The sequence below is a fragment of the Watersipora subatra genome, chromosome 4, assembly GCF_963576615.1.
Source record: "Watersipora subatra chromosome 4, tzWatSuba1.1, whole genome shotgun sequence".
Classification (NCBI taxonomy): domain Eukaryota; kingdom Metazoa; phylum Bryozoa; class Gymnolaemata; order Cheilostomatida; family Watersiporidae; genus Watersipora; species Watersipora subatra.
The window spans coordinates 18298285-18315425 of NC_088711.1; the positions used below are offsets into that span (position 1 = coordinate 18298285).

Sequence of the window (17141 nt, forward strand, 5' to 3'; positions counted from 1 at the left end):
AGTTTGGATGAAATTGGGCACAAATTTGGACATATTTACGCAGACTAACAAACACACAATGACAAAGTGAGATTTATTAATATATACTGTAGATGACTTCAGAGTAGTTGGACCATTTAAGGCATTTGGTTAGAAATCAACCAATGCTTTATTTATTTTTGTTAAAATAAATTTAATATTTTGCTAGTTTGGAAGTCTGTCCCTCTTTACATACCGTAGTAAAATTGGTTTGTCACTGCTCTTTTTATACAATTTTTGGAGTTTGGTAGCATCCAGATGGTTTAGAACTTTTCATGGAATTTACAAAATAGAGTTTGGGTTCTTCGTACATATATTTTCATTTTCGTTACATAATATTACAACAAATATTAGCGACTTGAAAGACTACCATAATGATGTCATCGGCACTCTTGGTTAAATCGAGCAGAAAATAATACAGAAATTTTCTTCCTTCGCTCTACAAATATAGATCATGTAGTTAATTGTTGCATTTCAACAATAAGCCAAAGCAGTTTGCTGACAAGGTAACTTCAATTTAATGTTCCCATTAGAGGTTATTTGACCAATGTTTTTATTATCTTTACGTCTATGGCTAGCCTCCTGCATTGCTTTGTCTTTTGCCTTGATGAGTTAGAACATCTTGTTTAGATTTAATGAGATGTTATAACAAGCTGTTATTACTCATCTCGTTATAACATCGTGTTAAATCTAAACAAGATGTTAAGATTGTTCAGATTTTAAAAATCTTAGCATTCAGATTGCTAAGACCTGAATTACAATCTGATCTTAACCCTTTTAACAATTTTGTTAACATCTAATTCAGATTTAAGGAGATTTTTAAAAGGGTTTGAAATTAAAATTGTTTACAATTATAAAGACAGTTTTACACAAATTTATGAAATTTAAAAGGATTTCTGCAAAATTTCCTTTTACCTACAAAAAGGAGCGTTAAATTTGTACAGCTTGGAAGCAAAGTAATTGGTAGCAATGATTGCAGAATTTTAGGTTAGATAGACTGTGGATGAAAAATAAGTTTTACATTGGTCGAATGGTTGAACACTCTAAACATTTAGTTGAATGGTTGACTCTATGAGTGTCTGTCAGAGATACATACACCTTAATCTTTCTTGTTTATATGTAGTAATTCAAAATCAATAACTTCAACATAATTGTATAATTCTGTATAGGCGACATTTTGAATTTTGCTTAAATGAAAGTTTACAGCAAAGCTTGTTAGTACCAATATTAAAATTTTAATGTTTTCTGTTGTCGGCATTTAAACTCAATTTGAAATTGAGTAAAGTTCCAACTGTACTCCTAATTTGTTACACATCAAGGCAATTAATTGGCTGATTGCATGACAAAATAAACAAACAGAAGAATATCAGCATACCTCTTGTTTTTCACACTTTTTCACTTTACCCAGACGAAGAATCTACTTCACTTTCTCTGTAAGAAAAAATATGCCGTATTTCTTTCCAAGAATATGTTAGAATTCTAACAGATGAAAGTTATCAAGGAGAATAATTGAATAGCTATAGTGAAGTTGGAATGTTATAAAGAGAGGCACAACTTCTATAAAGAAATATTACACACTGGGAGAGCCCTTCGGGTCAAATGACTTGTCAAGGTCCTTTCCGATAATAAGACCAAAGAAGGCGACAAGCAGAGCGAAGTTGAGAAGCAGGAATGCTCGTGTCCAACCGTAATGAGAGGCAAGAAAGCTCATGGGAAATCCGGCTGTCACCGCAGCAACTACCAACAAATAATTCAAAAACCATGTTTTTACGAGTGTCTCAACATGCAGATAGTCTTACTATAGTTATACATTATACAGTTATACATGTAGTTATACATTATACAGTTATACATGTAGTTATACAGAGAAAATGAACTTTTGCAAGCCATTGTAAAACCCTCCTATGAATGTTGAACTCAAACTGCTAACTGAACTTGCAATATTTTCAAAGTTATCAACAATTTATCAAGTTTGTATACAAGCTCTTGGCATTCAGCTTACATGAAATATTTTTATTTGCTCGCGGTACAAAGTGCTACAAATCTAAATATTGACTACAGATCTAGATGTTAATGACAAATCTAGATGTTGACTACAGATCTAGGCGTTAACCAAAATCTAGATATTGACTGCAGATCTAAGATGTTGACTGCAGATTTAATATGTTGACTACAGATCTCGATGGTGCCTACAAATCTAGATGTTAACGACAAATCTAGATGTTGACTGCAAATTCAGATGTTGACTACAGATCTAGATGTTAACGACAAATCTAGATGTTGACTACAGATCTAGGCGTTAACCAAAATCTAGATATTGACTGCAGATCTAAGATGTTGACTGCAGATTTAATATGTTGACTACAGATCTCGATGGTGCCTACAAATCTAGATGTTAACGACAAATCTAGATGTTGACTGCAAATTCAGATGTTGACTACAGATCTAGATGTTAACGACAAATCTAGATGTTAACGACAAATCTAGGTGTTGACTACAAATCTAGATGTTGACTACATATTTAGCTGTTGACTACAAATTTAGATGGTTACTACAAATCTAGATGTTGACTACAAATCTAGATGTTTACTACAAATCTAGTTGTTGACTACAAATCTATATCTTGCCTACAGATCTAGATGTTAACGACAAATCTAGATGTTGATTGCAGATTTAATATGTTGACTGAAAGTCTAATATGTTCATTGCATAATGGTGTTTGACAGCTTGCTTACGATTGTTAGAGAAGCCAAGTAGTGCATAACAGGAATTGAGTTTATTAGGAGGGGCAGTCTCGATAAGCATGGCTTCAAGGTTCTGTAAAGCTGCGCAGAAGGTCAAACCCATAACAAAGGCATAGAGATTTACTTCCATCTAAAGTGAAAGATTTCAGCTAAACTCACTACAGCTCCGCAAACACAACGCTAAAGAGAGCAATCACAGGATGTTATAGATCATACATCTTTGAGTGATCACCAAATTTCATCCTGCATACTTAGGATTGCCAAAAACTAGTTTGCAAACTTTTGCATTAAGTAATTTATAGTTTATTATTAATCTTTTATTCATTGTGTATTCATGAAACCTATAATTTACGTTTTTTTATGATACTTTAGTTATCATGTTATAGCTATCATGCAGGCTATACAATACGTGTGTCATATACATGTATCATATACATGTATCATACATACGATACATGTATATGATATGTGTATCATAACTATAATATGTATCGTGTTATATTTTTAGTTAGTTAAAATCAAAAATATTTTTTTCTTGGGTGGAACGTGTGAAAACAAGTCACGGATTTTAAAGAAGAAAATTGATTCAAACATATCACTATAAGTTAGTCTTATCTCTATTTCTAATGCTACTACCCCTTGAATTCAAATAGCAATTTTTGTTCCTAAGGTAACTAATTGTGACCTGCAATTTAAATAAGAACATTTAGCATAAGACAGCACTTGTGGTGTGTCAATGTCGTAATTTTATTTTACAATAGTATCTAGTAATATAATGCTATATATTCACTCTACTTTGATAGGAAATAGCAGTCTACTAAATGGAAACTTTCAAGCCATCTAGATGATTAGAAATCACATCTTGCTTTAAGGGTGACTAAATATCACTGCTGTCGGGCTGTAATAGCCAACAAGGCCTAAAATATTCAGGTACGGAAAGGCTGGTATACCTACAGCCCCGGAGTAGGCTGTAATTCCAAGGATGAAAGAACTAAGGACTATTCCTCCTCCAAACAAAGATAAGAAGAGAAGAATCATTCTTGGGAACTTGTAGTATCCGATGTGCATGTCCTGCAAAATGGTGCGCATACAGTCAATGGTAACAGGTGGTAACAGGTGCCAATTGTTGTTAGTGGAGTCAGCCTAAATAATCGCAACATACGGAAATGACAAATTCTACAGGTTCACCTAGCAATTGCTAGACATTTTTCTTTTCGCTGTATTCTAATTACAAAATCATAATTCAAGATGGTGTCACATATAGCTTTAAAACATAGGGTGTGGGTTCGAGTCCCAAAATTTGCCTTTTCGGGGCGGTTCTGCTTCAGCATACTACACCATATTCTTGTTATGAATGTCTGCTGAGGCATCCGTTTTGCAAAAATTGGCAATCAGCCTAACAGTTGCACAGTCAAATAGACCACAATGAAATGAAAAAATTAAAAATAAAATGATAGACACACAACAGTAAAACATTATTTATCTATATATGTATATTTCTCCAAGTTGGTCTGTTTACATGTTTGACCATCTTTAGCTATTAATTCATATCTTGGAACAAAAAACCCGCATCCACGGAGATTTAATCTCAGACCCTCCGGTTCACCAGTCCGATGCCTTACCAATTCAGCCACACGAGCTTGATGGATTCATTAGGCGATATATGGCGTTGTATGGGAGCAAATACACTACAGCTATCTGTCACGGCGCAAAGTGATAGTGTAACGTCATAAGAAGCGGTAGCTCTTATTAGTAAGCTTATTCAAATTCTTCATTGGCAATGCGTCAGGCTAATAGCAAGTGGCAGACAACTCTCATTATCTTTCATTGTTTATAAGCTGATTTTTAGAATCCAGGCAACATCGGGTAGCACAGCTAGTCTGTATATAACCCTAAGTGTTTGTTTATTGGTCTGTTGTATGTCCAATTAAAGAGAGTAAATACACTAAAAGGGAAAAACCGTTTCACACTGGAATTGAACTCAGAAACATTGGTTCTTTAAACAGGAATGCTAACCATTACCCACACGGCTACCTTGGCATGCAATGGAATAAGTGTGAACATACTTATTATACATGCCAATAATTAATGGCGCACAGGACTGCCTGAGTACTAGAAAAAATACATGCTGAGACTCCCCAAACTGCTATAAATATACCGTATGCATATGTAACATAAACATAATTAAACTTATAGCCCACACAGAAATAAGCAAACACCTTCATTTAAAAGTCAGAATGGTAAATGTTGTTTGTTGGTTAAAAATAAAATTTCTTTGCAAAAACTTTTTATTACCCGTGCAACACTGGCATTTATCTAGTTATACATAAAATACCTTTTTGATAGCAAAATCAGCCATGGCCCCAATTACGGTTGTGCCAAATATAGCTCCACACTCGAGGGCTGTGCCAAAACCACCGGCATTATATGTGGAGAGGCCTCGCTCTTCCATGAGATAAAGTTGACCCCAGTCAGCACTGCTGACTCGTATGAGTGTCATCAGAAAGCCACCGCCACAGAGGACCAGCATAAACTCTGATCCTATGATATCCGTCCAATGAGCATCACTGTTACCTACATGTATACAATGATTCGTCCAATGAGCATCACTGTTACCTACATGTACACATTGATCCGTCCAATGAGCATCACTGTTACCTACATGTATACATTGTAAATTGATTTGATTTCTGCATAATGCCCTTGAAAGAACCTAGTGACATTACAGCTGGATGGCTTCTTGTAAACATAACCATACAAATATATAAGTGATGCATATATATATACGAGGTGAATGCCCGACGTGGCCCGTGAAAGTTATCATTCTAACTTTCAAACTTCATATCATGGAAAAGTGTTTTTGTGCAGTTCAAATGAATTAAGAAAAAAAATAAACAATGAGTTATTGGAAGTGTGTGTATAAAAAATGTTACTGTTGCAGCAGAAGCTCGTATTCAAAGTTTTGATGGACGATACGGGTATAAACGTTAAAATGAAATACCGCACTGTTTTAGTCTGGTACTTCGTCTGATTGAACAAAGAGATAATGTAGAGGCAATTCCTACTTGAGATAATACAATAATTATTACCCATGTCAAAAGTATTTAGCCTTTACAGATTTAGCGATCGAACCTTAGGATAAACCAGAAATAGGAATAAGGGGTTTGGGTATCTCATGTAACTGAACATTTGAAATTGAAACGTTACATTTAAAAATCACAAATTGAAAAAAAAAAAGTAATGGCGAAAGAATTTAACTTTTAAAAGCTTTCAAAAAATAATAAATGCAAAAGGTAATACAATGGACCCATACAATTTTAAGAATGGCGAAAATATTGTATAGTGTAGTATTGAAACCCATAGGAATTATTGAATACAAACACTCCCTGGTAAAGATCATCAGAATTTTATATACGTGATGTACATATTAAAAATTATTCAAAAAATAATATGCTAAAATTAGTACCTATGGTTACCTACAGTAACTTTAGTGTAGTTAGTGGTTATGGTCTGCAATAAAATGTAACATTACAATGTACTATGTGCAGTACGTACCATAGAGAGTTCTTACCTTTGAGACAGACGTATAACATGAATACTGAAGTTAATTTAAATGAATTTAGCTTACTTAACACATAATTAAAGCTAATTTTTATTATTTATTTCACTAAAATGTATTTTGACAGAAGTTTATATATAGGCTATAATATAAATACATATATAGATATCTAATAATAGATAAGTGGCCAGGCCTACTGCTAACAGCACTCTAAGCTCTAAAAAGTGCAGTGTTATAACTAACTAGAGTGTTGGAATAGGTTAATGTTACTTATCTTTCTTCCGGATTGGTGTTTTTCTCTGGGGTCATGACAGGTCTGTTTTGCGCTTCTGCACTCGTAAGATGACTTACGTTAAAATCTGATTCTGATAGCCATTTTAACGCAAGTCACCTGACGAGTGCAGACGCACGAAACAGACCTGTCATGACCACAAAGAAAAACACCAATCCAAAAAAAAGATAAGTAACATTAACCTGTTCCAACACTCTAGTTAGTTATATACCTATATACATGTATATGTTTTGTTTTATAGTTATGTTTATATGTTTTATACACTATATACAACATATAGAACTGTTTACATAGATTTGAAAACAATAATTTATATACAGCATTTAAGTTTAATACAATGTAATACATCTGGTGGCATGAAAGTTCTAATCTGGTACCTTGAGTGAATTTCTGGTTCTGATAGCCAACATCTGATGGTTTATCAATGTTTAGGAAGTAGAGAGCACTCGCTACTACCATAGATATGACTGCAGGCATCTGTATAGCTACTCGCCATCCGTGTTCGTTAGCCCAATTGTTAGCAGCCGCAGGACCAATAAGATTAGTTAAAAAATATGATAAACTCATCAGGGCCCACCACAAGCCAAATGAAATGGTTGGAAACCTAAAACAAGTGAATACATCTGGTAGACTACTGCCGTTTCCTCAAGCTTGCTTTGAAAAGCTACGCAAGGTCATGCGTGTAACTAGACCTAGGGAGTAGATGATGACCAATCAAAACACGGAACTAATTTTTATGCATTACGATTGGTGAGAACTATTTTTTTATTGTTTTTATAATACTCTAATGATTGTAACAAAAAATTGTGTCCAAGCGATTGAGCTCCGTTTAAAATTTTTAACATTTTCCACTTTTTTAATGTTTAAGCTTTAGTTCTATTTTATTTATGTTTGAGGCAAATAAACTCCTACTTGTTTGCCTCAAATATTTTGGTTTTTTAGGTTTTAATGCTGTTCTTTAGGAGGAACTAGCAGTAAACTGGGCAAAACTCGGCATTTCTTTTATTTTTAATCAGATACCCTCAAGTTGGTGCTGAAGAGGCTGATTCTCAGGCACCAAATAGAGTTTTAAAACCAAACATTTTTTACAACCTGGCGGAAGGCAGCGAGCGTATGCGATGATAGTTTGGATGAAATAGGACAAAAGATATGAAACCGCATAGTGTTGTCACGGACTAACAGACATACACAATAATAAAGTGAGATTTGTTAATAAAGATTTCTATCAAAGAGCTTCTTTAATGCCATCATTCATAATCTGCCATAATAATATTGCATTTTTAAATTTTCACAAACTTTGTGGTACCATTGACAAAAGATGAGGAAGCCTACTGCGTGTTGCAAGAAACCAGCAGTTATTAATTACTCAAATACATTAGATTGTTCTATATTTTAATACTCATATTACCAAACACTACCAATACTTATGTTATAAATCACTGACCATGGTACTGCCAGTTACTTAATATTGCAGTGTTACAATGATTTGAAAGCCTGCTATTCATGAATACTACAGACCCATTAGTGTGGATACTTGCAAGAACGACTATGCGCTACTTGGTGCAAAAGCTCACCATGCCCGAGTCACTTTGACCACACACGGCCAACCAAAGCCATTGCAAATTCCATTTAAAGAAGCCATCAGCATCAAGTTTCCAGAATCATCAGCATCTAATGTATAAAAATAAAGATAAGACAACTCCATGTCATTAGAGTTGGTGCTTTTACTGTGCTGAGTCAATATGTAGTTTAGCTTGCTTTAACTTGTTCATGTACAGAAAGTCCTCAGCTCACAACAATCTCGACTTATGTTGTTCCGAGGTTACAAACGCACCACATAAAAATATTTAATGCAATATTGAATGTAGTTCTGCCTTAGTGTCTCTTACGACATAAGCAACGCAAACAATTGTCAACCCGCATCCGTCATGCAGAAAATATATATATGCTTTGTTGTGCTTGTAGTAGAGGAAGATGGCATCGATGGGTCATTCAACTTCAGCGCCATTTTGGTGGTGCCTTGCAGTTCTCGCTCTGTCGCCTGTTTGAGATTTTTTTGTATTTTTGACCACAATGATACCAAAGTGCAAGACAGATTCTTCTAATGGCAATGCAGCAAAAAAAGAAAAGTCATCATCATGGAGGGGAAACTAAATATTAAAAAGAGCATAAAGCAATTTATTCAAAATGTTTTGACTTACACTGAAATTCAAGTTAAACCATGGATCAACATAGTAAGCTGAGGACCCCCTGCTCACCCCCAATCGTAGGGAGGACCCCCTGCTCACCCCCAATCGTAGAGAGGACTAGTGTATGTACTAATTGTTAGGCTCGTTACGCATTTTTCTTACTGAATTCCTCAATTTTGTTAAGTAATAATTTATAGTAAAACTTTTCTAGTAACATTATAGTTAAGTTGGTGAAGTCAGCATTAGAAGCTGTCTCTCAATTTTGCCGAGTCACTCCCTGAACAATAAGGAAAGCATAGTACAGATAGAATGTATTACATGCAGAAAAGTACCATTTTAGCTGGTAGAGTTTAGGTCTTTACAAAGCCGGTAATCATGAATAATTTTATTGTGCATTCAATCTACCTAGTCATGACAATAGTGAACAAGTACTCACCAGAAAATCCAAAGTTGAAAAATCCAGATAGAAACATGCCGAGGGCGAAAAGAGTTTTTGCACTTGAAGCGTCTAGTGATGTACCAACGAAGAAAGATGAGATGGTGAATGACACTTGTTGTAACATCACTATCGAAGCTGCAAAAACCACATTCTCTCATATACTATGTCATGGCAATGCATGCTGATAAATGTGAGAAGTTTTCTCCACGCTGAGATAATAACTCCACAATGAATGCAATGATTCAACTATAGTTGGTTTCAAAAATTACGGAAACCCATGTTTGTACCCAGGGTTGGAGCAACGGCGGAATTTGCAATTACGATGAATTAATAATTAATTGGTAGTTTGAAATGGCATTAATAATTAAAATAATTAATTTTAAGTTTGTGAACTTGCATTAATCATTGAGTCAATTAATTATTTTCTGTTTAAACTCAATTATGCATTAAATTACCAAATTACCTTTAAGACTAAATGCATTACCAATTAAATTGACAAATTCTATATTCAAAATAAATTATTCAATAAATTAAAAAATTAGTTTTAAACATAACAGCATTAATAATTAAGTTAATGAAGTAAATAGTGATTCAATTGAATTATGCATTAAATCACCAAATTAGTTTGTCAAATAAGCACATTCATTTTTAAATTAGTGAAGTGATTAGTCTTGAAAAATGAATTACTCACTAAGTTATCAAACGAGCAGATCAAAAACTTCATTAATTGTGTTTTTTTAATTGATGTATTTAAGAATTTTGCATTTACTTAAATTGCTAATCAATAATTTAATGAGCAATTTAATACAATTGTTAATGTGCATTATTAATTGACCACAACCCTGTTTGTATCCACCCAAATACAGTGAACCTTTTGGTCATCGTTAAAAGGTCAAAGTTTACTTTGTCTAACCCAAGTTAGACACTAACTTCAGTACGACAACTTAGTCGTCTATGACAAGGAATAGAATAATCTGTCGCTAATTACTTGTTACAACTCAAAGAACTACCTAGTCTTGCCTTGCTGATACTTTAGAATTGATAAATATAACTCACTTATCTCTTGTCCTGAAAAGACTCCTTCATTCATGATGTGTGGGAGTATGAATTGAAAGACTCGCCTGTTGTATATGTAGAGGCAATGACCGAGAAAACAACTCGCAAACACAAACATCTGGTAAGTCGAATAAGCGACATCTCCCACTAAAATACATATTGTATGACAATTTAAATTAGTAAAATATATATTGTATATGACAATTTTAATTGGTAAAATATATATTGTATAGGACAATTTTAATTAGTAAAATATATATTGTATGTGACAATTTTAATTAGTAAAACATAATTTGTATGGTTCAAAAGCCTATTGCTTTTTTGCCAGATTTATATATTTTCTATTTTGCCTCATGCTGCCCCAAACTTGTATCTCTTTGTATCAAAGGCTGATAAAGAAAAATCAGAAGGATTTCAAAAAGTATGCTTTAGGGTTATGCCACCTGATATGAAGAGTTACGATCAGTGTCTAAATGTCCTTAATGCTGAGAAGCTAAATGTGTTCTTAGATATTTGCTGCCTGATATTTGTAAATCTCCCAGACCACCCATTACACTTCTACTTTCCCAAAAAATCTACTACACTGTATACCAATATATATAATATTCTTTCAATACACATAATTTTACATTTTTATCTTTTATTTTTGTGTTCTACTTTGTGCTGAAAGGTATAGACTGATGTAAATAAAGTTTGTGTTTATATTAATAATTACTATGAAATAAATTTAATTATTAAAACATATACCGTATGTAAAGATTTTAATGATGCTGCAGTTAACATTTTGAAACATTTTGTAACACGAATTCAGCTGTTATGTAGTAGCATACGCTAGTCGATGACATTACTTGACCATAATGCCAGAAAACATGTCAGGCAGCAGCCTGTCAAAAAACTGGGATTCCTCCTTGACAGCGGACGGCTGTCAGACAGGCATCGAGCTGCAAAAGTAACGCTAAGTTATCGCTCCACAGTTATTCAGGTAGCTAGCCTGAGCATGCTTCTGTATTTGTACGTCACAGGCAGTATCTTGATCTGCTATGACACCAGAGTTTTATCACGTTTTAAAAATGTAATTTCACTAGGTGAATGCCCGGCGTTACGCGGATAATAAAAATATTTTGCATAAAAAGTTTAATTTTAATTTGCTACATTTCTTTATGCAATAAATTTGAGTAACTTCAGCTAGTCTAAACTTTTACTATAATAAAAGCCATTATTATAACTTGATGGACTTGCCTAAACTTTGAGTAAAATTCATCAGAATGTATTGCTATTTTTTGTATCAATTGCAATTGTTTTTAATGTATGAGGTGATCTGATTAGGAGGATGTTTCAAGATTAAAATCAATAAAACTTGATCGCAACTAAAATGCTCCAACCAAGCAAAAGTGTGATTATGACATCTTTAATTGCAGAGAGATCGACAGAATAAAGAGTCATAACATTTTATTTAGCACAAACCATAAAACTTCCATTTGATCGCCATGGTACTCTATTTTCAACCCTTTTCCGATAGTGGTAATAAAATAAAAGTGACGTTTAAATTAGAGGGTGTTGTTGTATTTTTCATACCGCTCCTCAGAATTTTGGGGCGATACATTTAACCCTTTTAAGGGCGAAATGAATGTCGACTATATTTTGCACTCTCCTTTGAGCAGAGCGACATTGAACCATTTTACTGCAATATATCTGCTAACTTACTTCCAACTTGTAAAATATCTCTATATAAATATGATTTGGAAAGCCAAGAAATATCTTTACCACCTGATATCTATTGCTTGCAATTAACCTGTGATGATATTATAGCATGCGCCCAGCTTTGCAATTTGTTTAAGCTTTTAATATTTTTATTTCATTCTAAATTTGAAGACATATTTTATTTTATAACTATATTTAAGAATGTTGCATAAAAGCTCATTGCACTCATCGATATGTTTAGTACAGTTTGCAGCCAAAACTAGCTTATTATGTGCAATAGAGGAAGAGTTATGAATGTCGATCCTTTCAATTCCTTTGTAAGATCAGAGTACCACAATGATGCTATAAAATAATATGCTATAAATCTGCAAAATTATAAGTTTTATGATGATAATCTATCAAATTCTACAACTATATATTCATGAGCAAGTGACTTAAACAAACCATATTTATATTACACGCAGAAACAGAAATTAATGTTTTAAAAACAAAGATATTTTCATTGTTTTCTTGAATAGCTGCATTCTGATTGTTGCTTTTCGATCGAACGAATATCTTCTAGTTGTCCAATATCTTCCACAATATCTTCTGGTCTCAACTATTTTTCTGCATTGCTGAATTAGTCGATATCGGCGTCCAAACAATTTTTTGAGCAGAGCAAATCATTTACGCACTGTGTTTTGCCCAATGATAAACTTGTAGCAGCTAAGGTGCTAAGCACTAGTTCTAGTCTAAAACTAGTCATTCATATACCATCATAAATATAAACAATTTTTCACATACGTCGAAGTATCGAATTGAACAAAGAACTATTATTACTTTAAAACAATTATTACTTACTTCTATGGTGTTGCTGTCAAAGATTAAACGTAAAACACGAAAGGCTTTAGAGTTGGAAAATAGACTATGATACAAACAGAAACAACGAAAGAATTAATTGTTATTGCTGTAATCGAGTCATTATTAGTACGATCTTGTAGACGCTTTTCTACTGACCACTTGATATTATAGGTTAGTAAAAATCGAAAAATGTCAAAATGACGATCAAATGGAGGTTGGCATTCAATTAAAAAGTGGAACTCCATTTTTCACCCTTTTTCCCATAGTGACGGTAAAATAGAAGTGGCGGTCCATGGAAAGGTGGCGCTCAATTAGAGGTTTTACGGTAATAGCCGATATTGCAGCGATAACAACTAGGGACGTCATTTTGCACATATCTTTTGTCTGTGTGTTTTAATCGCAATCAAGTTAGTCATCGCAATGGAAGTTAGGAATGTTTAGTCCGATTTAGAATGATAGAGAAAGGTGTCTTAAAACCCATTATTATCTAAATTCAGCCTTCAAAATAATCTCAGTCTTTTCTGAAAAGTAGATAAGCTATTTAACATTGCATATTCAAAAATGAGCTCAAAAAAGCACAATAACAACTCTAGCTTAAAATAAAATCATGCTTTTTTGAGCTCATTTTTCTAGGCGTTCAGCTGACTAAATATCATGTAACAAGCTACGAGCAATTTTAAATAGTTTATCTACCTTTCATAAAAAACTGAAATTATTTTATAGGCTGAACTTAGATAATAATGGGTTTTAAGACACCCATCTCTATCATTCTAAGTCACACTAAACATTCCGTTACTTCCGCTCCTAAAAAGCTAGGCTGCGTCACATACATGTATTTATGGGCGGAGCCTGTTATGCCGATTGTCTTTTTTTAAAACGGATATTGAAACGCTTTAAAAAAGCCTTTATGACTTTGAAGGTTAGTGGACCAATCTTTATTCTGAGTACAAAAGCGGAATCAGCGTGTTTGATTTACCTAGAAATTACGATAAAAGTTGTACGTGACAGTTATGGTTTAATCTTGAAACATTCTGACAATCAGATCACCTTAAACATCAAAAACAGTCGCAAATGATAAACAAATATCGACACATTCTCATAAAATCTACAACATAATTTGCGTAAATTTAGCTTAAAGTCAGCATTTGGAAAAAAGAGCCCATCATGATTTTTAAACGAGTCAGCAGAAGCGTGAGTATTTTGATCAATCGGTATTAAAGATTAGCCGGTACATAAGTATGTTCACAATTATTCATGGCTACAGCCAGCTGGACACGTAGTCTAGTGGTTTAGTATGCCTGTCTGCAGACCCGAAGGTTACGAGTTTAAATCTACCGCCAATACGATTTTTTATTCCTAAAAATGTCAGTATAACAGCGCACACCAACAAACCAACAGACTGACAATGAGATTTATGTACATATATAGATGGAAGATCTGAGTTTGGAAGCAAACATAGGCTGAGGATAAGAAAAAATTGAAAACTTTTGGTACATATCCTGTACGACACCATATCCTGTATGATAAGTGTGGGACTCACGATCACTTCCTGGCTCTAACAAGTTGGCATTTGAATCACTTGATCCGGTTTCAGCTGGAGTTGTCTCCTCTGCTGTTCCTGATTCCTCCGCCTCACTTCCTCCTTCTTCATCTGACATCTTTTCTCACGGCTCGTTTTAGAAGGAACAATGGTTTGGTAACTAGAAACCAGAAGTAGATTCCGTTACCAAATCAGACCAAACAGAAAGTTTAATAAAAATAGCTGTTTTTGCACTGAAACGCTGCTCAACTGAGCTCCATTACTCACACTGCATTAAGTCTTTGACACTAGCTATAAAAGATGTAAATTGTAGAAATTACCTTGCTGCCGCTTAGCCATGTTTACTCCTCTGTACAAAAAGAGTATGTACAAACTTGACTTGTGCTCCTTGAGTGCAGTGAACTGCCATGAGCTTTTATATATAACTGGAGATAAATGCAGCTCAGAAAATAAAAATGCACGGATAAGCTTACTAACACCATCAGGATGAAAAGTTTGACCATTCCATCAATCTGACGACTCAACTACCTTCGATTTTGTCTTATGAAATTGTTTGAGTTGTGGTAAAATCTATAATAACTATTTCTTAGCACAAAACCAAAGGTGGTTTGGTAGCTAGAGTGGTAAAATGGTCGAATTCTTCATATTGGTGGTGTTAGAAAACCAGCTAATCCGTACATTTCTATTTTTTTCAGCTGCATTTGTTATCCTTAAACCAAAGATAATTTTACTAACATATTTAATCTCTCCCGGAAATTCACTGCACTCAAGGAGCACAAGCCAAGTTTTTACATACTCCTTTTTTGTACAGAAGAGTTGACATGGCTGAGCTGCAGCAAGGTAATTTCTATAATTTATAGCTTTTATAACTAGTGTCAAAGACTTAATGCAGTATCAGTAATGGAGCTCAGTTGAGCAGCGTTTCAAAGTTTGGTCTGATTTGGGAAACTTTTGGGTTACTTTTAAAAGATTATTGGAAAAACAAGTATTTGATATTTTTGAGCCAGGGATCTAATTTACTGAAACTTAAAAGTAAAAATAAGTACATAAATGCACTTAATGTCTATGTGTATAATGTGCATGCGTATAATGTACATGTGTATAATGTACATGGGTATAGTGTACAAGTGTATAATACACAGCGTATACAATTGTATCATTTGCTTGCTTTCTATCTCAACATAATGAACAGTTTAGACAAACGGAACACTTTATCAATTAGAACTGGAAGAGGATGAAAAATGGGTGATTTTGTCCCATCACTTGCTACCATCCCGGCAATCATGATGATACAATTGTGTAACAAAAAATAAGGCTGCTAATAGGAAAAAATCTGTGCCAAAGGCTATTTTGGATAATTTTCTCACTATTCTAAATTCTTCCAACTTGTAAAAGAGGTAAACGAAATTGGAGTATGAAAAAGCAGATAACACAAAAGGTATGAGAAGAGAGCAAAAAATAAAGCGAAAAGAAATAGTGAGAGAGAAGATGTGGTTAAATAGTAATGGCTAAGTGAAAAAATGTTGACAGAGTTGGTCAACACGCTGCATCACTATATGTAGTTTTATTCTCTGTGTTTATTGGAGAAGCATTCAGCTGCTTCTGGCCCATATAACGCCATGTAGGAAGATGCATATCGACATTCCCTAGGCTTCAAAGAAGTTTAATAATGTACAAGCCTTAACTTTAGATATAATAATCTAATCATCATTGACACTGGCAAATCTACCCTATTTATTATTATAATAATTATTATTTATTGTTATAATAAAATAATTAATAATAAGTAATAATAGTAATAATAACAATAATAATAAATAACAATTGTCATTTATTATTATTTATTATTACTAGAGAGTGGCTGATGTAGTGGTTAGTACTCTCGACTACCAAGTGACAGGTCAGTGACTCAAGCGCCGCTACAAAAAGTCAGAAAGGGCTTCTGGTCGTTAATTTCTTCTATGCTAAAGAAACAACTTTAACAGAAAACATAAAGAAAGCAGCGGAAAACCAACTCAGTAGGTACTCCCGTCAAGAAAACTAGCTAAATGTTTAATAAAAAAAAACTGGACAAAATAGGACCAATCATCTAAACAGTTCATATAAGTTTCTTTCTAGCATTTTACTAACAACAAGCATGTAATGATTTAGCAACTGATTCTGTGCTAACAGAAAAGAATGCTATAAAAATCATTATCCATGATGATAACTTGAAGCTTTCTGAGTTTGCAAATACATTGTTTATTACAAAACTGGGCATATTGACCGTAAAACTTGCTTTTGTAGGCAGTTTAGCAAAAGAAGGTAGACCATATTAAAAAATTAAGCTGCTCTTAAACTGTCACCCTTTAAATGACCGCTCCACTAAATGGGCTTTCAAGCAGCCACAAATATTCGTTTTGTGCATTTTGTACCATCATGAATGAATGATGCTTTGAAGAAATAACAAAGCTCTACTATATGGAGAAATATGTATTAATAGTACATGGTTATATTACTTAGAACAAAATCACAAAATATAGAGATTATTCGTACTCAAGCTGTACAGAACTGTAGTATAATATACTACATATATTATGGTATAGAATATTCGTTACCTGCTCTGCACGTTGGAATTTCGCGGAATATGATGTAACAGGCTCAGTAAACATACTTCGCATTGTTTACGTTTTTAGCGGTTTTTCTCCCACGCGTGTAAATAAGGTGTTTTTATTGGCTTATCGTCCAAAGGTCATGTAAAGGTGACATTCGGTAAACGTGCTG

General features: G+C 33.8%; 1 protein-coding gene across 1 annotated transcript; it reads right to left on the reverse strand.

Annotated features, from left to right (window-relative positions):
- Positions 1-1588: 1588 nt before the first annotated feature.
- LOC137394000 (glucose-6-phosphate exchanger SLC37A4-like) lies at positions 1589-14496 on the reverse strand. The gene is made up of 8 exons (XM_068080716.1): positions 14379-14496; positions 9239-9376; positions 8188-8284; positions 6991-7217; positions 5098-5246; positions 3717-3833; positions 2754-2892; positions 1589-1755 (listed from the first exon to the last, which is right to left on the reverse strand). The coding sequence occupies exons 1-8, from the start codon at positions 14494-14496 to the stop codon at positions 1589-1591; spliced, it is 1152 nt and encodes a 383-aa protein (XP_067936817.1).
- Between the last annotated feature and the right edge of the window lie 2645 nt (positions 14497-17141).

Bases quoted from the DNA above. Each gene is read 5' to 3' on its own strand.
- LOC137394000 (XM_068080716.1), bottom strand. From the start codon at position 14,496: ATGTCAGATGAAGAAGGAGGAAGTGAGGCGGAGGAATCAGGAACAGCA. The intron at 5,247-6,990 runs GTACCAGATTAG...CACTCATACGAG, and splicing joins GAACCAGAAATTCACTCAAG to TCAGCAGTGCTGACTGGGGT. The intron at 2,893-3,716 runs GTAGGTATACCA...CTTTCACTTTAG, and splicing joins TTACAGCCTACTCCGGGGCT to ATGGAAGTAAATCTCTATGC.